Source organism: Nerophis ophidion, linkage group LG03 (genome assembly GCF_033978795.1).
Source record: "Nerophis ophidion isolate RoL-2023_Sa linkage group LG03, RoL_Noph_v1.0, whole genome shotgun sequence".
NCBI classification, from domain to species: domain Eukaryota; kingdom Metazoa; phylum Chordata; class Actinopteri; order Syngnathiformes; family Syngnathidae; genus Nerophis; species Nerophis ophidion.
In genome coordinates this window covers 9,718,692-9,744,058 of record NC_084613.1, presented here as the reverse complement: position 1 = coordinate 9,744,058, position 25,367 = coordinate 9,718,692, and the positions used below count along the sequence as shown (strand labels likewise).

At 43.0% G+C, this 25,367-nt stretch overlaps 1 protein-coding gene across 1 annotated transcript in view; it reads right to left on the bottom strand.

Moving 5' to 3' along the window:
* Window positions 1-3,711: 3,711 nt before the first annotated feature.
* LOC133549090 (DENN domain-containing protein 5B-like) overlaps window positions 3,712-25,367 on the bottom strand; it is a 102,859-nt gene continuing 81,203 nt past the window's right edge. Inside the window, 9 exon segments of the mRNA XM_061894210.1 lie at window positions 3,712-7,500; window positions 13,486-13,660; window positions 13,776-13,902; window positions 15,825-15,907; window positions 16,026-16,219; window positions 23,390-23,508; window positions 23,580-23,725; window positions 23,794-23,915; window positions 23,988-24,116. Coding sequence (XP_061750194.1) covers window positions 7,317-7,500; window positions 13,486-13,660; window positions 13,776-13,902; window positions 15,825-15,907; window positions 16,026-16,219; window positions 23,390-23,508; window positions 23,580-23,725; window positions 23,794-23,915; window positions 23,988-24,116 — 1,279 coding nt within the window. The 3' untranslated portion in view covers window positions 3,712-7,316.

Here is a 25,367-nt window from a genome sequence, read left to right as displayed (position 1 = left end):
TGCCTCACAATACGAAGGTTCTGCAGTCCTGGGTTCAAATCCAGACTCGGGATCTTTCTGTGTGGAGTTTGCATGTTCTCCCCGTGGATGCGTGGGTTCCCTCCGGGTACTCCGGCTTCCTCCCACTTCCAAAAACATGCACCTGGAGATAGGTTGATTGGCAACACTAAAATTGGCCCGAGAGTGTGAATGATGTCTGTCTAATCTGTGTTGGCCCTGCGATGAGGTGGCGACTTGTCCAGAGTGTACCCCGCCTTCCGCCCGATTGTAGCTGAGATAGGCGCCAGCGCCCCCCGCGACCCCAAAAGGGAATGAGCGGTAGAAATGGATGGATGGAAGTACAACCCATTTATCATTTATTTATTTACCAAAGCTTTAGGAGACCAGCCCTTACAATGCGTTAATGGCGGCATCTGGAAGCGGTCTGAAAATCAAACGGAAAGAGTCATCTTAATTAGTATGAAAAGAGCCCCCTTATAATCCGGTGCGCCCTATGGTCCGGAAGATATGGTAAAACACATTTAATACGGGACCGAAGGAGCGCTGCAAGTCCACAGGTGAGTACAAGTTGTATGGGACGGCGTGGCGCAGTGGGAGAGTGGCCGTACGGAACCAGAGGGTCCCTGGTTCAGTCCCCACCTAGTACCAACTTTGTCACGTCCGTAGTGTCCTGAGCAAGACACTTCACCCTTGGTCCTGATGGGTGCTGGTTAGTGCCTTGCATGGCAGCTCCCTCCATCAATGTGTGAATGTGTGTGTGAATGAGTAAATGTGGAAGTAGTGTCAAAGTGCTTTGAGTACCTTGTAGGTAGAAAAGCGCTATACAAGTACAACCCAGGCTTCACGGTGGCAGAGGGGTTAGTGCGTCTGCCTCACAATACGAAGGTTCTGCAGTCCTGGGTTCAAATCCAGACTCGGGATCTTTCTGTGTGGAGTTTGCATGTTCTCCCCGTGGATGCGTGGGTTCCCTCCGGGTACTCCGGCTTCCTCCCACTTCCAAAAACATGCACCTGGAGATAGGTTGATTGGCAACACTAAAATTGGCCCGAGAGTGTGAATGATGTCTGTCTAATCTGTGTTGGCCCTGCGATGAGGTGGCGACTTGTCCAGAGTGTACCCCGCCTTCCGCCCGATTGTAGCTCAGATAGGCGCCAGCGCCCCCCGCGACCCCAAAAGGGAATGAGCGGTAGAAATGGATGGATGGAAGTACAACCCATTTATCATTTATTTATTTACCAAAGCTTTAGGAGACCAGCCCTTACAATGCGTTAATGGCGGCATCTGGAAGCGGTCTGAAATCAAACGGAAAGAGTCATCTTAATTAGTATGAAAAGAGCCCCCTTATAATCCGGTGCGCCCTATGGTCCAGAAGATATGGTAAAACACATTTAATACGGGACCGAAGGAGCGCTGCAAGTCCACAGGTGAGTACAAGTTGTATGGGACGGCGTGGCGCAGTAGAAGAGTGGCCGTACGGAACCCGGGGGTCCCTGGTTCAGTCCCCACCTAGTACCAACTTCGTCACGTCCGTTGTGTCCTGAGCAAGACACTTCACCCTTGCTCCTGATGGGTGCTGGTTAGTGCCTTGCATGGCAGCTCCCTCCATCAGTGTGTGAATGTGTGTGTGAATGGGTAAATGTGGAAGTAGTGTCAAAGTGCTTTGAGTACCTTGAAGATAGAAAAGCGCTATACAAGTACAACCCAGGCTTCACGGTGGCAGAGGGGTTAGTGCGTCTGCCTCACAATACGAAGGTTCTGCAGTCCTGGGTTCAAATCCAGGCTCGGGATCTTTCTGTGTGGAGTTTGCATGTTCTCCCCGTGGATGCGTGGGTTCCCTCCGGGTACTCCGGCTTCCTCCCACTTCCAAAAACATGCACCTGGGGATAGGTTGATTGGCAACACTAAAATTGGCCCTGGTTTGTGAATGTGAGTGTGAATGTTGTCTGTCTATCTGTGTTGGCCCTGCGATGAGGTGGCGACTTGTCCAGAGTGTACCCCGCCTTCCGCCCGATTGTAGCTGAGATAGGCGCCAGCGCCCCCCGCGACCCCCAAAAGGGAATGAGCGGTAGAAATGGATGGATGGAAGTACAACCCATTTATCATTTATTTATTTACCAAAGCTTTAGGAGACCAGCCCTTACAATGCGTTAATAGCGGCATCTGGAAGTGGTCTGAAAATCAAACGGAAAGAGTCATCTTAATTAGTATGAAAAGAGCCCCCTTATAATCCGGTGCGTTCTGTGGTCCGGAAGATATGGTAAAACACATTTAATACGGGACCGAAGGAGCGCTGCAAGTCCACAGGTGAGTACAAGTTGTATGGGACGAAGTGGCGCAGTGGGAGAGTGGCCGTACGGAACCCGAGGGTCCCTGGTTCAGTCCCCACCTAGTACCAACTTCGTCACGTCCGTTGTGTCCGGAGCAAGACACTTCACCCTTGCTCCTGATGGGTGCTGGTTGGCGCCTTGCATGGCAGCTCCCTCCATCAGTGTGTGAATGTGTGTGTGAATGGGTAAATGTGGAAGTAGTGTCAAAGCGCTTTGAGTACCTTGAAGGTAGAAAAGCGCTATACAAGTACAACCCAGGCTTCACGGTGGCAGAGGGGTTAGTGCGTCTGCCTCACAATACGAAGGTTCTGCAGTCCTGGGTTCAAATCCAGGCTCGGGATCTTTCTGTGTGGAGTTTGCATGTTCTCCCCGTGGATGCGTGGGTTCCCTCCGGGTACTCCGGCTTCCTCCCACTTCGAAAAACATGCACCTGGGGATAGGTTGATTGGCAACACTAAAATTGGCCCTAGTGTGTGAATGTGAGTGTGAATGTTGTCTGTCTATCTGTGTTGGCCCTGCGATGAGGTGGCGACTTGTCCAGAGTGTACCCCGCCTTCCGCCCGATTGTAGCTGAGATAGGCGCCAGCGCCCCCCGCGACCCCAAAAGGGAATGAGCGGTAGAACATGGATGGATGGAAGTACAACCCATTTATCATTTATTTACCAAAGCTTTAGGAGACCAGCCCCTTACAATGCGTTAATAGCGGCATCTGGAAGTGGTCTGAAAATCAAACGGAAAGAGTCATCTTAATTAGTATGAAAAGAGCCCCCTTATAATCCGGTGCGTTCTGTGGTCCGGAAGATATGGTAAAAACACATTTAATACGGGACCGAAGGAGCGCTGCAAGTCCACAGGTGAGTACAAGTTGTATGGGACGGCGTGGCGCAGTGGGAGAGTGGCCCTACGGAACGCGAGGGTCCCTGGTTCAGTCCCCACCTAGTACCAACTTCGTCACGTCCGTTGTGTCCTGAGCAAGACACTTCACCCTTGCTCCTGATGGGTGCTGGTTAGTGCCTTGCATGGCAGCTCCCTCCATCAGTGTGTGAATGTGTGTGTGAATGGGTAAATGTGGAAGTAGTGTCAAAGCGCTTTGAGTACCTTGAAGGTAGAAAAGCGCTATACAAGTACAACCCATTTATCATTTATTTATTTACCAAAGCTTTAGGAGACCAGCCCTTACAATGCGTTAATGGCGGCATCTGGAAGTGGTCTGAAAATCAAACGGAAAGAGTCAGCTTAATTAGTATGAAAACAGCCCTCTTATAATCCAGTGCGCCCTGTGGTCCGGAAGATAAGGTAAAGCATGTTTAATACGGGACCGCAGGAGCGCTACAAGCCCACAGGTGAGTGCTGAGCGTACATAAAGGGAAAAAAAACGAGACATTTCCTGTTATTTCATTATTAACTTTAATATGTGACAGCACATTTGTCATAATAAATAACCATTATTATTATTATTGCTCTCTCTAGTCCGTCCGTGTTACACATCGTGCTGGCGGGACAGTGCAGGAGAAAGACGGCGTTTCCTTCGTGGTGGAAACGCGACACGGAGCCAATACTTTTAAGTGGTTCTGAAGAGACGACATCCACAACTAACGAGGGGCCCTTCTAACCAGGTGCCACGACACGGAGATATTTACACGAGGCCGTCAAAGCACGGCAGGTATCAGTGAAGTCTTTGTCCATCAGAGTGGACATCCAGTGGAGCGAGTCCGGCCCGGGGAGACATTAAACTGAGAGATTTGGCCATGCGTGCGTTTCCTCTGGGGGTTCAAGAGCGTGCAAGAAGCGGTTCATCACGTTAAAAAGGTAGACAACAACTTGACTTGTTACAGCTTAGGGACATTCTAGACTTGGTTCTCATCTTTGAGTAAGGAGAAGCATTCGGTACTACTCCACGGTGCTACAAACCCCTAAACCAGTGAAGTAGTCACGGTGTGTAAATGGTAAATAAAAACAGAATACCATGATTTGCAAATTTTTTTCAACCTATATTCAATTGAATAGACTGCAAAGACAAGGTATTTAACGTTCCAACTGGTAAACTTTGTTGTCTTTTGCAAATATTAGCTCATTTGGAATTTGATGCCTGAAACATGTTTCAAAAAAGCTGGCACAGGTGGCAAAAAAGACGGAGAAAGTTGAGGGATGCTCATCAAACACTTATGTTTGGATCGTCCCACAGGTGAACGGGCTGATTGGGAACAGGCGGGTATAAAAGCAGCTTCCGTGAAATGCTCAGTCATTCACAAACAAGGACGGGGCGGAGGGTCACCACTTTGTCAACAAAACCTGAGAAAATTGTTTAAGAAGAACATTTCTCAACCAGCTATTGCAAGGAATTTAGGGATTTCACCATCTACGCTCCGTAATATAGTCAAAAGTTTCAAAAAATCTGGAGAAATCACTGCACGTAAGCGATGATACTACGAACCATGGATGCATCTAAAAGCGACGTCGGTGTGTAAAGGATATCGCCACACGGGCTCAGGAACACTTCGGAAAACCACTGTCAGTAACAACAGTCGGTCGCTACATCTGCAAGTGCAAGTTAAAACTCTACTATGCAAAGCCAAAGCCATTTATCAACAACACCCGGAAACGCCGCCGGCTTCTCTGGGCCCGAGCTCATCTAAGATGGACTGATGCAAAGTGGAAAAATATTCTGTGGTCCCGACTAGAGTCCACATTTCAAATTGTTTTTGGAAACTGTGGACGTCGTGTCCTCCGGAACGAAGAGGGAAAGAACCATCCGGATTGTTCTGGGCGCGAAGTGGAAAAGCCTGCATGTGTGATGGTATGGGGGTGTATCAGTGCCCAAGGCATGGGTAACTTACCATTAATGCTGAAAAAGGTACATACAGCTTTTGAAGCAATATATGTTGCCATCCAAGCAATATTAGCATGGACGCCCCTGCTTATTTCAGCAAGACGATGCCATTACCATTTACACAACGTGACAACTTCACTGGTTTTGGGGTTTGCACATAATACAAGTGCATTGACGTCCCAAAGATGTAAACGTCCAGGCTGCTAAGCCGTCACACCCCCTATTGGTTTTAGCGTACACAAGCGAGGAAAACAAACAATGTGACCGCAGTCCCGGGAGTTTTGTTGTTGTTTTTTTTTTTTCCCACAGTGAAATGACACAAACGACTACTTCCTGGAGCAAAACACAAGTGTGATGACATTTACATCAGGGAACAAGGCAAAAGGTTTGGACCGTTATGTCAACAAAACCTGAGAAAATTGTTTAAGAAGAACATTTCTCAACCAGCTATTGCAAGGAATTTAGAGATTTCACCATCTACGCTCCGTAATATAGTCAAAAGTTTCAGAAAATCTGGAGAAATCACCGCACGTAAGCGATGATACTACGAACCATGGATGCCTCAGGCGGTACTGCATCAAAAAGCGACATCGGTGTGTAAAGGATATCACCACACGGGCTCAAGAACACTTCGGAAAACCACTGTCAGTAACAACAGTCGGTCGCTACATCTGCAAGTGCAAGTTAAAACTCTACTATGCAAAGCCAAAGCCATTTATCAACAACACCCGAAAACGCCGCCGGCTTCGCTGGGCCCGAGCTCATCTAAGATGGACTGATGCAAAGCGGAAAAGTATTCTGCGGTCCCGACTAGAGTCCAACATATGTTGCCATCCAAGCAATGTTAGCATGGACGCCCCTGCTTATTTCAGCAAGACGATGCCATTACCATTTACACAACGCGACAACTTCACTGGTTTTGGGGTTTGTACATAATACAAGTGCATTGATGTCCCAAAGATGTAAACGTCCAGGCTGCTAAGCCGTCACACCCACTATTGGTTTTAGCGTACACAAGCGAGGAAAACAAACAATGTGACCGCAGTCCCGGGAGTTTTGTTGTTGTTTTTTTTTCCCCACAGTGAAATGACACAAAGGACTACTTCCTGGAGAAAAACACAAGTGTGATGACATTTACATCAGGGAACAAGGCAAAAGGTTTGGACCGTTATGTCAACAAAACCTGAGAAAATTGTTTAAGAAGAACATTTCTCAACCAGCTATTGCAAGGAATTTAGGGATTTCACCATCTACGCTCCGTAATATAGTCAAAAGTTTCAGAAAATCTGGAGAAATCACCGCACGTAAGCGATGATACTACGAACCATGGATGCCTCAGGGGGTACTGCATCAAAAAGCGACGTCGGTGTGTAAAGGATATCGCCACACGGGCTCAGGAACACTTCGGAAAACCACTGTCAGTAACAACAGTCGGTCGCTACATCTGCAAGCGCAAGTTAAAACTCTACTATGCAAAGCCACAGCCATTTATCAACAACACCCGAAAACGCCGCCGGCTTCGCTGGGCCCGAGCTCATCTAAGATGGACTGATGCAAAGTGGAAAAGTATCATGCGGTTCCGACTAGAGTCCACATTTCAAATTGTTTTTGGAAACTGTGGACGTCGTGTCCTCCGGAACGAAGAGGGAAAGAACCATCCGGATTGTTCTGGGCGCAAAGTGGAAAAGCCAGCATGTGTGATGGTATGGGGGTGTATTAGTGCCCAATGCTGAAAAGGTACATACAGCTTTTGAAGCAACATATGTTGTCATCCAAGCAAGGTTAACATGGACGCCCCTGCTTATTTCAGCAAGACGATGCCATTACCATTTACACAACGCGACAACTTCACTGGTTTTGGGGTTTGTACATAATAAAAGTGCATTGATGTCCCAAAGATGTAAACGTCCAGGCTGCTAAGCCGTCACACCCACTATTGGTTTTAGCGTACACAAGCGAGGAAAACAAACAATGTGACCGCAGTCCCGGGAGTTTTGTTGTTGTTTTTTTTTTCCACAGTGAAATGACACAAAGGACTACTTCCTGGAGCAAAACACAAGTGTGATGACATTTACATCAGGGAACAAGGCAAAAGGTTTGGACCGTTATGTTACAGCACGCCAGAGTTCCACCCACGTCCCCGTCGGTGGGGGCGGGGTCAGAGCGCCACACCTTTGACCAGAGAGCTTTCCAGCGTGACGGTGAACTCGTTGAGCGTGTGCAGGATGCGGGAGAGCGAGTGCGTGGCGGAGCGGTCCCGCATCAGAGCGCCGTCTTCGTAGGTCCGCGCCGTTAGGGGACACTCGGCCAGCAGGGGGAGCCACTGGGAGAGGAGGCGGTCCCTGAGAGGACGTCGACAAACAAAACGACATTCTTAAGAAGTGAGACATTTTTACTCAACGACAAGGCGCACTTCAAATCCTTTTATTTTCTCTAAAACGGACAGTGCGCCAAATGTACGGAATAATTCCGGTTGTACTTACCGACCTGGAAGCTGTTATATTTGGTACATGGTGTAATGATAAGTGTGGTAGATGGCATCCACACATAAGAGGTACGTGTAGAGCCAAGCAGGGCTTTACTTCAACATGTAAACCAGGAGTCACCAGAGCTACTTCTTGGGTACTGATTAATGCGAAGGGCTACCAGTTTGATACACACTTAAATAAATGGCCAGAAATAGCCAATTTGCTCAATTTACCTTTAATAAATAAATATATATATATAAAAAAAAATGGGTGTTTCTGTCTGTCATTCCGCCGTGCATTTTTTTTCCTTTTACGGAAGGTTTTTTTGTAGAGAATAAATCAGGGGTAGGGAACCTGTGGCTCTTTTGATGACTGCACCTGGCTCTCAGATAAATCTTAGCTGACATTGCTTAACACGATAAGTAATGAATAATTCCGCTGGCAATCACAGTGTCAAAAATAATGTTCAAAATATAAAACATTCTGATGTATTTTCATCCATCCATCCGGTTTCTACCGCACCAGTTCAAGAAGTCGGATTAATGTTAAGAAGTATTTGATTTATTTTTGGTTAGCCTCAGAATAACAATGTTATTACAAAGAATAAGAGACTTATTATACTCTAAAAATGTTGTTTTTTTTCTTAAAAATGCATGCAAATAGTTGTATTTAGTGTTTAAAAAAAATAATTATATGGCTCTCACAGAAATACTTTAAAAAATATTTGGCTTGTTTGGCTCTCCCAGCCAAAAAGGTTCCCGACCCCTGGAATAAATGATGAAAAAAACACTTAATTGAGCGGTTTAAAAGAGGAGAAAACACGAAAAAAATGAAAATTTGATTTTGTAACATAGTTTATCTACAATTTCGACTCTTTAAGATTCAACCGAAAAAAATGAAGGGAAAAACTAGCTAATTCGAATATTTTTTTTAAAAATTTAAAAAAATAATTTATGGAACATCATTAGTAATTTTTTCTGATTAAGATTAATTTTAGAATTTTGATGACATGTTTTAAATAGGTTAAAATCCAATCTGCATTATGTTAGAATATATAACAAATTGGACCAAGCTATATTTCTAACAAAGACAAAATATTATTTCTTCTAGATTTTCCAGAACAAAAATGTTAAAAGAAATTCAAAAGACTTTGAAATAAGATTTAAATTCGATTCTACAAATTTTCTAGATCTGCCAGAATATTTGAATTTTAATCATAATAAGTTTGAAGAAATGATTCACAAATATTGTTTGTCAAAAAAGCAGAAGCTAAAATGAAGAATCAAATGAAAATGTATTTATTATTCTTTACAATAAAAAAAAAATTTGAACATTGATTTAAATTGTCAGGAAAGAAGAGGAAGGAATTTAAAAGGTAAAAAGGTATATGTGTTTAAAAATCCTAAAATCATTTTTAAGCTTGTATTTTTTCTCTAAAATTGTCTTTCTGAAAGTTATAAGAAGCAAAGTAAAAAAATAAATGCATTTATTTAAACAAGTGAAGACCAAGTCTTTCAAATATTTTCTTGGATTTTCAAATTCTATTTGAGTTTTGTCTCTTTTAGAATTAAAAATGTAGAGCAAAGCGAGACCAGCTTGCTAGTCAATAAATACAATTTAAAAAAATAGAGGCAGCTCACTGGTAAGTGCTGCTATTTGAGCTATTTTTAGAACAGGCCAGCGGGCGACTCATCTGGTCCTTACGGGCGACCTGGTGCCCGCGGGCACCGCCTTGGTGACCCCTGTTGTAAACAGTACAGTACATGTACTTTATTATCATACATGCAAGTATTTTATGGGTATAAAACATGTAAACAGTACAGTACATGTACTTTATTATCATACATGCAAGTATTTTATGGGTATAAAACATGTAAACAGTACAGTACATGTACTTTATTATCATACATGCAAGTATTTTATGGGTATAAAACATGTAAACAGTACAGTACATGTACTTAATCATATTTGTAACTCTCTTATGGGTATAAAACATGTAAACCAGGGGTGTCCAAACTTTTTCCACTGAGGGCCGCACACTGAAATATCAAAGCAAACTGGGGCCATTTTGATATTTTTTATTTTAAAAACCAATACAATATATGTATGAAAATAAACATTTAGGCCTGCACTCAGGCTTAATCCTGGTGACACCAAAGGGTTTTGGTCAAAAATATATAAAAAATGTGTCATTATTCAGTATTATTATTATGATAGGCTTAAATCTCTAGATCAACATTAGGTCTATCTGTCAATATAACATTAAAAAAAAAAAAGTTGTATGCTCTTTTTGTCAAAGAAAACCATTTTTTTAATAGAAAAAACACAAAATATGCAATATTTTCACCCAATAACATTTTTAAGTGGAATATTTTAGATTATATAATAAGTGTAGCTTTAAAAATATAATAAGTCATAACAACACTGATTTTAATTCACTATTATTTTTTTGAGCAATGGCACTTAAAAAAAAAATCCCACTAAAATAATTGGGGATCCAAAACGGTCCTATTCATTAAAGTGTTAAAAAAAGCAATTATATTTTTTTTGTTTACTTTTAACACAATAATCTCAAGATCAACTTCAGATCTATTGTCAACTTTAAGTATTAATGTTGTTTATGTGTTTTGATTGTTCGTTTTAAAATAAAAACTTATGGCAAACACAAAATATGCAGCATTTTAACCCAAAAATATTTAATGTGATGTAATCGGAGCCTTGAATAGGTCAATAATTCATAATGACATTGATTTTAATTTGTTATTTTTTTAAAGAAATAAACAGCCTGCATGGCAGCTTTGTGTTATTAGAGTCAAAATTGCAACATTTTCTTGTTAAATTTCACCTGTTTGCTCTTTTATACCACTGTTTATTTTTTTCAATCGTAATTTTAGAATGTGCCGTTAAAAAATTCCCTGTGGGCCGCACATTGAACACCCTTTAGGTAAACAATACTGTAGGTACTTCATTATCAAATATATAACTATCTTATGGATATAAAAGGTAATTAAACATGTAAACAGTACAGTAGATGTACTTCATTATCTTATATGTAAGTATTTTATGGATAAAAATCATGTAAACAGTACTGTATGTACTTTATTATCAAACTCTGTATGTAACTCTTTTATGGGTACAAAACATGTAAACAATACTGTAGGTACTTTATGATCATATATATATATAACTATCTTATGGTGGAGCATAATATGTATATATATATATATATATATATATATATATTTTTTTTTTTTTTATTTATTTTATTTGTATTTATTATTATTATTATTATTTTTTTTAACAATTATTTTAAACATGGCTGTGCAGCACTTTGGAAACGTTATTGTTGTTTAAATGTGCTATATAAATAAAGTGGATTGGATTGGATTATGGGTATAAAACACGTAAACAGTACTCTATGTACTTTATTAGCAAATATGTAATAATTTTTTGGGTATAAAAGGTACTTCAACAAGTAAACAGTACAGTATATGTACTTCATTATCATATATGCAAATATTTTATGGGTACAAAACATGTAAACAATACTGTAGGTACTTTATTATCAAATATATAACCATCTTATGGATATAAAAGGTAATTCAACATGTAAACAGTACAGTATATGTACTTCATTATCATATATGTAAGTATTTTATGGATAAAAATCATGTAAACAGTACTGTATGTACTTTATTATCAAACTCTGTATGTAACTCTTTTATGGGTACAAAACATGTAAACAATACTGTAGGTGCTTTATTATCAAATATGTAATTATTTTTTGGGTATAAAAGGGACTTTAACAGGTAAAAAGTACAGTATATGTAGTTCATAATATATAAGTATTTTAATGGGTATAAAACATGTAAACAGTACTGTTACTACCTTATTATCATATATGTAACTATCTTAATATGGATATAAAAGGTACTTCAACATGTAAACAGAACAGTATATGTGCTTCATTATCATAAATGTAAGTATTTTATGGGTACAAAACATGCAAACAATACTGTAGGTACTTTATTATCATATATGTAACTATCTTATCCGTATAAAACATGTAAACAGTACTCTAGATACAATATGTAACTATCTTATGGGTATAAAGGATACTTCAACATGTAAAGAGTACAGTATAAGTACAAACCCCGTTTCCATATGAGTTGGGAAATTGTGTTAGATGTAAATATAAACGGAATACAATGATTTGCAAATCCTTTTCAACCCATATTCAGTTGAATATGCTACAAAGACAAGATATTTGGTGTTCAAACTCATAAACTTTGGGTTTTTTTTGCAAATAATAATTAACTTAGAATTTCCTGGCTGCAACATTTGCCAAAGTAGTTGGGAAAGGGCATGTTCACTGTGTTACATCACCTTTTCTTTTAACGACACTCAATAAATGTTTGGGAACTGAGGAAACTAATTGTTGAAGCTTTGAAAGTGGAATTCTTTCCCTTTCTTGTTTTATGTAGAGCTTCAGTCGTTCAACAATCCGGGGTTTCCGCTGTCCTATTTTACGCTTCATTTGCGCCACACATTTTCAACGGGACACAGGTCTGGACTGCAGGCGGGCCAGGAAAGTACCCGCACTCTTTTTTACGAAGCCACGCTGTTGTAACACATGCTGAATGTGGCTTGGCATTGTCTTGCTGAAATAAGCAGGGGCGTCCATGAAAAAGTCGGCGCTTGGATGACAGCATATGTTGTTCCAAAACCTGTATGTACATTTCAGCATTAATGGTGCCTTCACAGATGTGTAAGTTACCCATGCCTTGGGCACCAATGCACCCCCATCACAGATTCTGGCTTTTGAACTTGGCGTCGATAACAGTCTGGATGGTTCGCTTCCCCTTTGGTCCGGATGTCACAATGTCGAATATTTCCAAAAACAATTTGAAATGTGGACTCGTCAGACCACAGAACACTTTTCCACTTTGCATCAGTCCATCTTAGATGATCTCGGGCCCGAAGAAGCCGGCGGCGTTCCTGGATGTTGTTGATAAATGCCTTTTGCTTTGCATAGTAGAGCTTTAACTTGCACTTACAGATGTAGCGACAAACTGTATTTAGTGACAGTGGTTTTCTGAAGTGTTCCTGAGCCCGTGTGGTGATATCCTTTAGAGATTGATGTCGGTTTTTGATACAGTGCCGCCTGAGGGATCGAAGGTCACGGTCATTCAATGTTGGTTTCCGGCCATGCCGCTTACGTGGAGTGATTTCTCCAGATTTTCTGAACCTTTTGATGATATTATGGACCGTAGACGTTGAAATCCCTAAATTTCTTGCAATTGCACTTTGAGAAACGTTGTTCTTAAACTGTTTTGACTGTTTGCTCACACAGTTGTGGACAAAGGGGTGTACCTCGCCCCATCCTTTCTTATGAAAGACTGGGCATTTGTTGGGAAGCTGTTTTTATACCCAATCATGGCACCCACCTGTTGCCAATTAGCCTGCACACCTGTGGGATGTTCCAAATAAGTGTTTGATGAGCATTACTCAACGTTATCAGTATTTATTGCCACCTTTCCCAACTTCTTTGTCCCGTGTTGCTGGCATCAAATTCTAAAGTTAATGATTATTTGCACTAAAAAAAAATGTTTATCAGTTTGAACATCAAAAATGTTGTCTTTGTAGCATATTCAACTGAATATGGGTTGGAAATGATTTGCAAATCATTGTATTCCGTTTATATTTACATCTAACACAATTTCCCAACTCATATGGAAACGGGGTTTGTACGTCATTATCATATAAGTAAGTCTTTTGAATGAATACATCCAAACACTTGATGAATATTCATTATGTGCACGAAGAAATAATAAAAAAAGAAGTATAACAGCTGCTCACCTGACTCCCAGGCAGACCAGCAACTGGAACTTCCCCTCTTTCCCGATATTTCGCGGCGAGGCGTTGATGCAGTTGACGTAATGACAGAGCAGGTCGCAGGGCGGCTCCTTCCTCAGCATGGAGCCCGGCAGGTCGCCATTTTGATCCGCCGTCTCCAGGGAAACCACTGCCTTCTCTATTTGGGGGGGGGGAGGAGGCGGAGTCACACCAAAATGTGTCAGCGGCTCTCCAGCGAGGTGGAGAGGGCTTGTAGTTCAGATTAATGGCCAGCAGGTGGGGACAGAACTCACCCACGAAGTCCCAGACGAAGACGTTCCGCTGGAAAAGACGACTGGACTTGAAGCCGTGGAGGAGGAACTTTTCCAAAGAGGCGACCAGACCTCCTTCGCCGCATAACAAGACGGTCACGTTTCCTCTCTGCGGGGGGACAAAGACACACAAATAGGATCCCAGGTCAAAGTCTTCAACAATTCACTTCACGGACCGCATTTTTAAAAACAGGCAAAAATGCTGCCTTGGTGAAATAAACACAGATGGTAAGGAAGGCCTAGTCTGAAGAGGTGGTAGATAACAACAGCACATCCCACTGGGCATCATCCAGTAGGCTGTGTGTACCATTGGGGCATTTTGAAGCAAATGCAGTATTACCTAAACCAGGGGTCAGCAACCTTTTTGAAACCAAGAGCTACTTCTTGGGTACTGATTAATGCGAAGGGCTACCAGTTTGATACACACTTCAATAAATTGCCAGAAATAGCCAATTTGCTCAACTCTATGTTATCATTAATAATAATTATATTTATCTTTGTGGAAACATTGATCATCTTAGTGATTTCTCACGATAAATATATATAGAAACAGATAAATATCAAGCAAAAAAAAAAGGGTATTTCTGTTGTCATTCCGTCGTACATTTTTTTTCCTTCTACGGAAGTTTTTTTGTAGAGGATAAATGATGAAAAAAACACTTAATTGAAGGGTTTAAAAGAAGAAAAAACATGAAAAAAATTAAAATTACATTTTGGAACATAGTTTATCTTCAATTACGACTCTTTAAAATTTAAAATTCAACCGAAAAAAAAAGAAGAGAAAACCTACCCAATTCGAATCTTTTTGAAAAAATTTAAAAAGAATTTATGGAACATCATTAGTATTTTTTCCTGATTAAGATTAATTTTAGAATTTTGATGACATGTTTTAAATAGGTTAAAATCCAATCTGAACTTTGTTAGAATATATAACAAATTGGACCAAGCTATATTTCTAACAAAGACAAATCATTATTTCTTCTACATTTTCCAGATCAAAAATTTTAAAAGAAATTTAAAATACTTTGAAATAAGATTTAAATTTCATTCTACAGATTTTGTAGATTTTCCAGAATAATTTTTTTGAATTTTAATCATAATAAGTTTGAAGAAATATTTCACAAATATTCTTCGTCGAAAAAACAGAAGCTAAAATGAAGAATTAAATTAAAATGTATTTATTATTCTTTACAATAAAAAAAATAATTTACTTGAACATTGATTTAAATTGTCAGGAAAGAAGAGGAAGGAATTTAAAAGGTAAAACAGTATATGTGTTTAAAAATCCTAAAATGAAGTGAAGTGAATTATATTTATATAGCGCTTTTCTCTAATGACTCAAAGCGCTTTACATAGTGAAACCCAATACCTAAGTTACATTTAAACCAGTGTGGGTGGCACTGGGAGCAGGTGGGTAAAGTGTCTTGCCCAATGACACAACGGCAGTGACTAGGATGGCGGAAGCGGGAATCGAACCTGCATCCCTCAAGTTGCTGGCACGGCCGCTCTACCATCAATCATTTTTAAGCTTGTATTTTTTCTCTAAACTTGTCTTTCTGAAAGTCATAAGGAGCAAAGTAAAAAAACAAATGAATTTATTTAAACAAGTAAAGACCAAGTCTTTAAAATATTTTCTTGGATTTTCAAATTCTATGAGTTTTGTCTCTCTTAGAATAAAAATGTCGAGCAAAGCGAGACCAGCTTGCTAGTAAATAAATACAATAAAAAAAATAGAGGCAGCTCACTGGTAAGTGCTGCTATTTGAGCTATTTTTAGAACAGGCCACTGGGCGACTCATCTGGTCCTTACGGGCACCACGTTGGTGACCCCAGGTCTAGATAGTACATATTGTTATGAAGGTGTATGTTACTACATTATATATATATTTGCCGTGTGCATATTGTCCATATTGTTATGAAGGTGTCTGTTACAAAAAATTCCCCGTATGGCAAACATGGTGTAATGCCCTGCTGCAACCAGCAGAGGCGCTGTTGAGCTTTGAGTACTTTTCTGTCCTTCCAGTACACGCACCTCTTGTTCAGGTTTGTGGAAGTGCTTGACCAGATTATTGGCCGCCTCCCTCATGTCCTCGTGCACTTCAACAGACAGAACTCCTGTCAACAAGAGAAACGTGAGATAGGGAATGTGATACCGGGCCACTCGGTTTGTTGAAGCTTCCTAACAAGTGGGTCAGCCTTTGTGGGGAGGAGCGAAAGTGTGGTCAGTACGCACTGGTTCGGTTGCCAAGAGATCCCAGCACAGCACGCACGCCCTGGGAAGGCGAGGCCAGCTCCTGCGGCGGCGGCGGCGTCCCCGTCCACCTTCCGGAATCCTCGTCTCCGCCCGGGGACACCAGCTGACCGATGAGGACTCGCTCCAGGCTGCCGTCGCCCACGCCTTTGCCCAGCCAGCGACCGCACGGGAACCTGTCAGAAATATGAAGATTCGGACAAATTGGAAGAGGAAATTGTGGTGATTGTGCACACCTGTGGTCAAATGAAGCGAAGCAAATCCCCAAATATGTCAAAGTGAACAAAAAGTCTCTTATATTGATGCATCATATAAATGAACAGTGACACCATATTGTAAATAAGAAAATAATCAAATTAAAAATCATACTGGTAGGTGTAATGTTAAAACAAAGTAGTAAAAACAAACAAAATATTCCTTTTTGATACATTTATTCTCATAATATGTGTATTTCATATACAGTGGGGCAAAAAAGTATTTGGTCAGCCAGCGATTGTGCAAGTTTTCCCACTTAAAATGATGACAGAGGTCTGTCATTTTCATCATAGGTACACTTCAACTGTGAGAGACAGAATGTGGAAAAAAAATCCAGGAATTTTAAAGGATTTATTTGTAAATTATGGTGGAAAATAAGTATTTGGTCAACCATTCAAAGGAGGTTTTGGCTCAAAATCTCACGATACATGGCCCCATTCATTCTTTCCTTAACACGGATCAATCGTCCTGTCCCCTTAGCAGAAAAACAGCCCCGAAGCATGATGTTTCCACCCCCATGCTTCACAGTAGGTGTGGTGTTCTTGCGATGCAACTTAGTATTCTTCTTCCTCCAAACACGAAGAGTTGAGTTTATACCAAAATGGATACATGGATGATACAGCAGAGGATTGGGAGAATGTCATGTGGTCAGATGAAACCAAAATAGAACTTTTTGGTATAAACTCAACTTGTCGTGTTTGGAGGAAGAAGAATACTGAGTTGCATCCCAAGAACACCACACCTACTGTGAAGCATGGGGGTGGAAACATCATGTTTTGGGGCTGTTTTTCTGCTAAGGGGACAGGACGATTGATCTGTGTTAAAGGGGAACATTATCACAATTTCAAAAGGGTTGAAAACAATAAAAATCAGTTCCCAGTGGCTTGTTATATTTTTTGAAGTTTTTTTCAAAATTTTACCGGTCCCGGAATATCCCTAAATAAAGCTTTAAAGTGCCTTATTTTCGCTATCTTCGAAACCGCTATCCATTTCCCTGTGACGTCATACAGTGCTGCCAATACAAACAACATGGCGGTTACCACAGCAAGATATAGCGACATTAGCTCGGATTCAGACTCGGATTTCAGCGACTTAAGCGATTCAACAGATGGTATTGAAACAGATGGTCGGAGTATGGAGGCAGATAGCGAAAACGACATTGAAGAAGAAATTGAAGCTATTGAGCTAATAGCTATTGACGCTATTCGGCCATAGCGTGGGTGTACCTAATGAAGTGGCCCATAGAATGGCTGCCTTATTAGCATCGGCGGTAAAATGTGCAGACCAAACGATCAGGACTTTCGCATCTTGTGACACTGGAGCAACTTAAATCCGTCGATTGGTAAGTGTTTGTTTCGCATCAAATGTGGGTATCTAGTTTCAAATGTACATACAGCTAGCGTAAATAGCATGTTAGCATCGATTAGCTGGCAGTCATGCCGTGACCAAATATGTCTGATTAGCACATAAGTCAACAACATCAACAAAACTCACCTTTGTGATTTTGTTGACTTAATCGTTGAAAATGCATCTGCAGGTTATCCATACATCTCTGTAACATGTCTGTCTTAGCATCGCTGGTCAAATGTGAAGACACTCTGGTACATTCAATGGGGGTCTGGCGGCAGATTTCTTGCCAGTGGTGCAACTTGAATCCCTCCCTGTTAGTGTTGTTACACCCTCCGACAACACACCGACGAGGCATGATGTCTCCAAGGTTCCATAAAATAGTCGAAAAACGGAAAATAACAGAGCTGAGACCCGGTTTGTAAAGTGAAAATGAAAATGGCGGGTGTGTTACCTCGGTGACGTCACGTTCTGACGTCATCGCTAAAAGACCGATAAACAGAAAGGCGTTTAATTTGCCAAAATTCACCCATTTAGAGTTCGGAAATTGGTTAAAAAAATACATGGTCTTTTTTTCTGCACCATCAAGGTATATATTGACGCTTGCATAGGTTTGGTGATAATGTTCCCCTTTAAGGAAAGAATAAATGGGGCCATGTATCGTGAGATTTGGAGCCAAAATCTCCTTCCATCAGTGAGAGCTTTGAATGGTTGACCAAATACTTATTTTCCACCATAATTTACATATAAATTCTTAAAAATTCCTACAATGTGAATTCCTGGATTTTTTTTTCACATTCTGTCTCTCACAGTTGAAGTGTACCTATGATGAAAATTACAGACCTCTGACATCATTTTAAGTGGGAGAACTTGCACAATCGGTACCTGACTAAATACGTTTTTACCCCACTGTACAAACCCCTAAACCAGTGAAGTTGTCACGTGTATGTAAACTTTTGACCACGACTGTATACATTTTGCAACTTTCACTTTGCTCTTCCGCGTTATTTGACGTTTTCTTTACAAAAATGGAGCGTGAAGTGAAGTGAATTATATTTGTATAGCGCTTTTCTCTAATGACTCAATGCGCTTTTACATAGTGAAACCCGATATTTAAAGGGGAACATTATCACCAGACCTATGCAAGCATCAATATATACCTTGATGGTGCAGAAAAAAGACCATATATTTTTTTAACCGATTTCCGAACTCTAAATAGGTAAATTTTGGCGAATTAAACGCCTTTCTGTTTATTGCTCTGGTGGCGATGACGTCAGAACGTGACGTCACCGAGGTAATACAGTCGCCATTTTCATTTTCAACACATTACACACACGGGTCTCAGCTCTGTTATTTTCCGTTTTTTCGAATATTTTTTGGAACCTTGGAGACATCATGCCTCGTCGGTGTGTTGTCGGAGGGTGTAACAACACTAACAGGGAGGGATTCAAGTTGCACCACTGGCCCAAAGATGCCAAAGTGAGTGCCGCCAGACCCCCATTGACTGTACCAGTGTCTCCACATTTGACCGGCGATGACAGACATGGCACAGAGATGTATGGATAACCTGCAGATGCATTTGCAGCGATAAAGTCAATGAAATCACAAAAGTGAATTTTGTTGTTGATTTATGTGCCAATCAGACATATTTGGTTGCGGCGTGACTGCCAGCTAATCGATGCTAACATGCTACGCTAATCGATGCTAACATGCTATTTACCGGCGATGACAGACGTGGCACAGAGATGTATGGATAACCAGCAGATGCATTTGCAATGGTAAAGTCAACGAAATCACAAAGGTGAGTTTTGTTGATGTTGACTTATGTGCTAATCAGACATATTTGGTCGCGGCATGACTGCCAACTAATCGATGCTAACATGCTATTTACCGGCAGTGCTAAAGCAGACATGGCACAGAGATGTATGGATAACCTGCAGATGCATTTGCAACTATATTACGTTTCCTTCCACCCACATTTAATGTGAAAAAAACACTTACCAATCGACGGATTTAAGTTGCTCCACTGTCAAAAGATGCGAAAGTCCTGATCGTTTGGTCCGCACATTTTACCGGCGATGCTAACGCAGCTATTCGGCCATGCTATGGCTATGAATAGCGTCAATAGCTATTCGCTCAATAGCTTCAGTTTCTTCAATCATCAATCAATCAATGTTTATTTATATAGCCCCAAATCACAAATGTCTCAAAGGACTGCACAAATCATTACGACTACAACATCCTCGGAAGAACCCACAAAAGGGCAAGGAAAACTCACACCCAGTGGGCAGGGAGAATTCACATCCAGTGGGACGCCAGTGACAATGCTGACTATGAGAAACCTTGGAGAGGACCTCAGATGTGGGCAACCCCCCCCCTCTAGGGGACCGAAAGCAATGGATGTCGAGCAGGTCTAACATGATACTGTGAAAGTTCAATCCATAGTGGCTCCAACACAGCCGCGAGAGTTCAGTTCTTCTTCAATACTTTCATACTCCAACCATCCGTTTCAATACATGCGTAATCTGTTGAATCGCTTAAGCCGCTGAAATCCGAGTCTGAATCCGAGCTAATGTCACTATATCTTGCTGTGCTATTCCCATTGTTTGTTTACATTGGTCTTGTTTCCCCCCGGCTCAAAGCCTGTACGTTGGAGTTCAACCCGGTGGACGAAAGGGTAGCCTCCCTCCGCCTTCGGGTGGGGGGACGGGTCCTGACTGTTGTTTGTGCTTATGCACCAAACAGCAGTTCAGAGTACCCACCCTTTTTGGGAACGCTCGAGGGAGTACTGGAAAGTGCTCCCCCGGGTGATTCCCTTGTCCTACTGGGAGACTTCAACGCTCACGTTGGCAACGACAGTGAAACCTGGAGAGGCGTGATTGGGAAGAATGGCCGCCGGGATCTGAACCCGAGTGGTGTTTTGTTATTGGACTTTTGTGATCGTCACAGTTTGTCCATAACAAACACCATGTTCAAACATAAGGGTGTCCATATGTGCACTTGGCACCAGGACACCCTAGGCCGCAGTTCCATGATCGACTTTGTAGTTGTGTCATCGGATTTGCGGCCTCATGTTATGGACACTCGGGTGAAGAGAGGGGCGGAGCTTTCTACCGATCACCACCTGGTGGTGAGTTGGCTGCGATGGTGGGGGAGGATGCCGGACAGACCTGGGAGGCCCAAACGCATTGTGAGGGTCTGCTGGGAACGTCTGGCAGAGTCTCCTGTCAGACAAAGTTTCAATTCCCACCTCCGGAAGAACTTTGAACATGTCACGAGGGAGGTGCTGGACATTGAGTCCGAGTGGACCATGTTCCGCACCTCTATTGTCGAGGCGGCAGATCGGAGCTGTGGCCGCAAGGTAGTTGGTGCCTGTCGGGGCGGCAATCCTAAAACCCCCTGGTGGACACCAGCGGTGAGGGATGCCGTCAAGCTGAAGAAGGAGTCCTATCGGGTCCTTTTGACTCATAGGACTCCGGAGGCAGTGGACAGGTACCGACAGGCCAAGCGGTGTGCAGCTTCAGCGGCCGCGGAGGCAAAAACTCGGACATGGGAAGAGTTCGGGGAAGCTATGGAAAACGACTTCCGGACGGCTTCGAAGCGATTCTGGACCACCGTCCGCCGCCTCAGGAAGGGGAAGCAGTGCACTATCAACACCGTGTATGGTGCGGATGGTGTTCTGCTGACCTCGACTGCGGATGTTGTGGACAGGTGGAAGGAATACTTCGAAGACCTCCTCAATCCCACCAACACGTCTTCCTATGAGGAAGCAGTGCCTGGGGAATCTGTGGTGGACTCTCCTATTTCTGGGGCTGAGGTCGCTGAGGTAGTTAAAAAGCTCCTCGGTGGCAAGGCCCCAGGGGTGGACGAGATCCGCCCAGAGTTCCTTAAGGCTCTGGATGCTGTGGGGCTGTCTTGGTTGACAAGACTTTGCAGCATCGCGTGGACATCGGGGGCGGTACCTCTGGATTGGCAGACCGGGGTGGTGGTTCCTCTCTTCAAAAAGGGGGACCGGAGGGTGTGTTCCAACTATCGTGGGATCACACTCCTCAGCCTTCCCGGTAAGGTTTATTCAGGTGTACTGGAGAGGAGGCTACGTCGGATAGTCGAACCTCGGATTCAGGAGGAACAGTGTGGTTTTCGTCCTGGTCGTGGAACTGTGGACCAGCTCTATACTCTCGGCAGGGTTCTTGAGGGTGCATGGGAGTTTGCCCAACCAGTCTACATGTGCTTTGTGGACTTGGAGAAGGCATTCGACCGTGTCCCTCGGGAAGTCCTGTGGGGAGTGCTCAGAGAGTATGGGGTGTCGGACTGTCTTATTGTGGCGGTCCGTTCCCTGTACGATCAGTGCCAGAGCTTGGTCCGCATTGCCGGCAGTAAGTCGAACACATTTCCAGTGAGGGTTGGACTCCGCCAAGGCTGTCCTTTGTCACCGATTCTGTTCATAACTTTTATGGACAGAATTTCTAGGCGCAGTCAAGGCGTTGAGGGGTTCCGGTTTGGTAACCGCAGGATTAGGTCTCTGCTTTTTGCAGATGATGTGGTCCTGATGGCTTCATCTGACCGGGGTCTTCAGCTCTCGCTGGATCGGTTCGCAGCCGAGTGTGAAGCGACCGGAATGAGAATCAGCACCTCCAAGTCCGAGTCCATGGTTCTCGCCCGGAAAAGGGTGGAGTGCCATCTCCGGGTTGGGGAGGAGACCCTGCCCCAAGTGGAGGAGTTCAAGTACCTAGGAGTCTTGTTCACGAGTGAGGGAAGAGTGGATCGTGAGATCAACAGGCGGATCGGTGCGGCGTCTTCAGTAATGCGGACGTTGTACCGGTCCGTTGTGGTGAAGAAGGAGCTGAGCCGGAAGGCAAAGCTCTCAATTTACCGGTCGATCTACGTTCCCATCCTCACCTATGGTCATGAGCTTTGGGTCATGACCGAAAGGATAAGATCATGGGTACAAGCGGCCGAAATGAGTTTCCTCCGCCGTGTGGCGGGGCTCTCCCTTAGAGATAGGGTGAGAAGCTCTGCCATCCGGGAGGAACTCAAAGTAAAGCCGCTGCTCCTTCACATCGAGAGGAGCCAGATGAGGTGGTTCGGGCATCTGGTCAGGATGCCACCCGAACGCCTCCCTAGGGAGGTGTTTAGGGCACGTCCAACCGGTAGGAGGCCACGGGGAAGACCCAGGACACGTTGGGAAGACTATGTCTCCCGGCTGGCCTGGGAACGCCTCGGGATCCCCCGGGAAGAGCTAGACGAAGTGGCTGGGGAGAGGGAAGTCTGGGTTTCCCTGCTTGGGCTGTTGCCCCCGCGACCCGACCTCGGATAAGCGGAAGATGATGGATGGATGGATGGATGTTTACATTGGCAGCACTGTATGATGTCACCGGAAAATGGATAGTGGTTTCGAAAATAGCGAAAATAAGGCACTTTAAAGCTTTATTCAGGGATATTCCGGGACCGGTAAAATTTTGAAAAAAACTTCAAAAAATACAACAAGCCAGTGGGAACTGATTTGTATTGTTTTTAACCCTTTTGAAATTGTGATAATGTTCCCCTTTAAGTCACATTCACCCCAATGTGGGTGGCACTGGGAGCAGGTGGGTAAAGTGTCTAGAAAAGGCGGAAGTGTGGATCGAACCTGGAACCCTCAAGTTGCTGGCACGGCCACTCTACCAACCGAGCTATACAGCATCTTTTCACCGGCGACTGTATCGGTGTTTAGGGAGTAGCAGAACAAAAAAAGTTGCTCTTACTTGTAGGTGTGCCCCGTGATCTCGTTGTAGACCATCACGCAGTCGATGAGACACTTGGCCAGCAGGCCCGAGTTCTCCTGTCCCAGCTGCAAAGTGCTCAGCCGTCCCAGGTTCTTGCACTAGTAGGAAAAGAAAATAATACCTCAAGTCTCTAAAGTTGCTATTTAAAAACGCGATTTGCGTCACAGACCTGGAAGAAAATATCCTGCGTGTTCTTGGGGATCTGTCGGACCCCTGAGTCTCCCATCTCTCCAGACACACACACCCAGGGGTTGACGGTCGCCATGGCAATGCTGAGCTTCTTCATGGGGATGATCGCCACCCGGTATGGAATATCTGTTTGTGTGGGATTTACGAAGAGGAAATTGTCTTTTTCCGATGCGAACGAGACAAGTCCGACTCACCGATGGAGTGGAAGGCCCGCGTGAAGCAGAGGTAGTCCACCGTGTTGAGGGAGAGAAGATGGAACAGGAACTGCTCTCGTTCTTCCTCGCAGAGCAGGAAGGCGTGGGGTTTGTACAAGTGCCTGGGCGTCCGAAACGCAGCAGAGAGGTCAGCGATGGAGAGGTGAGATCAGTCATCCGTTTCGTTCATTCACCTGAGCAACTCCTGGTTCGTGAGCAGCTCTTTAAGGTGTTGAGACAGCATCTTCTTCTCCAGAGCTAAACTTATCCACGCTCGGGCTTGGCCCACCTCAGAAAGACCCTCGCTCATAGTTTGGATGAACCTGAAAAATAAATAACATATGCAGGCATGTGATTTGAACTTCATGAAAAAGACTGAAAATAAGCCGGGGGTTCACAGCCACAAGAACCACATGGGTGAGCCTACTCTACACAGTATTTACAACCTTACTAGTGTTCACTTCACAGCTACAGATGGTTCATCTAGTCATTGACCTTATTTACACATTATTTTGTCTGATTCAGTCACTATGTTATTTAGGCATTACAAGAATTGTGTTGACATCCACAGGAACCACATGGGTTAGCTTACTCTACACAATATTTACAACCTTACTAGTGTTCACTTCACAGCTACATATGGTTCATCTAGTTATTGACCTTACCAACTGGGCGGCATAGCTCAGTTGGTAGAGCGGCCGTGCCAGCAACTTGAGGGTTGCAGGTTCGATTCCCGCTTCCGCCATCCTAGTCACTGCCGTTGTGTCCTTGGGCAAGACACTTTACCCACCTGCTCCCAGTGCCACCCACACTGGTTTAAATGTAACTTAGATATTGGGTTTCACTATGTAAAGCGCTTTGAGTCACTCGAGAAAAGCGCTATATAAATATAATTCACAATTCACATTTACACATTATTTTGTCTGATTCAGTCACTATGTTATTTAGGCACTACAAGAATTGTGTTGACATCCACAGGAACCACATGGGTTACCCTACTCTATACAGTATTTACAACTTTACTGGTGATCACTTCATAGCCACCTTATTTACAAATTACTTTGTCTGATTCAGTCACTATGTTATTTAGTTACTACAGTAATTGTGTTCACATTCACAGGAACCACATGGGTTAGCCTACTCTATACAGTATTTACAACTTTACTGGTGATGACTTCACAGCCACAGGATGGTTCATCTACTTGCCCTTATTTACAAATTATTTAGTCTGTTTCAGTCACCATGTTATTTAGTTACTACAGTAATTGTTTTCACATCCACAGGAACCACATGGGTTAGCCTACTCTATAGAGTATTTACAACCTTACTAGTGTTCACTTCACAGCCCCAGATGGTTCATCTAGTTATTGACCTTATTTACACATTATTTCGTCTGATTCAGTCACTATGTTATTTGGGCACTACAATAATTGTGTTGACATCCACAGGAAACACATGGGTGAGCCTACTCTACACAGTATTTACAACCTTAGTAGTGTTCACTTCACAGCCACAGATGGTTCATCTAGTCATTGACCTTATTTACACATTATTTTGTCTGATTAAGTCACTAT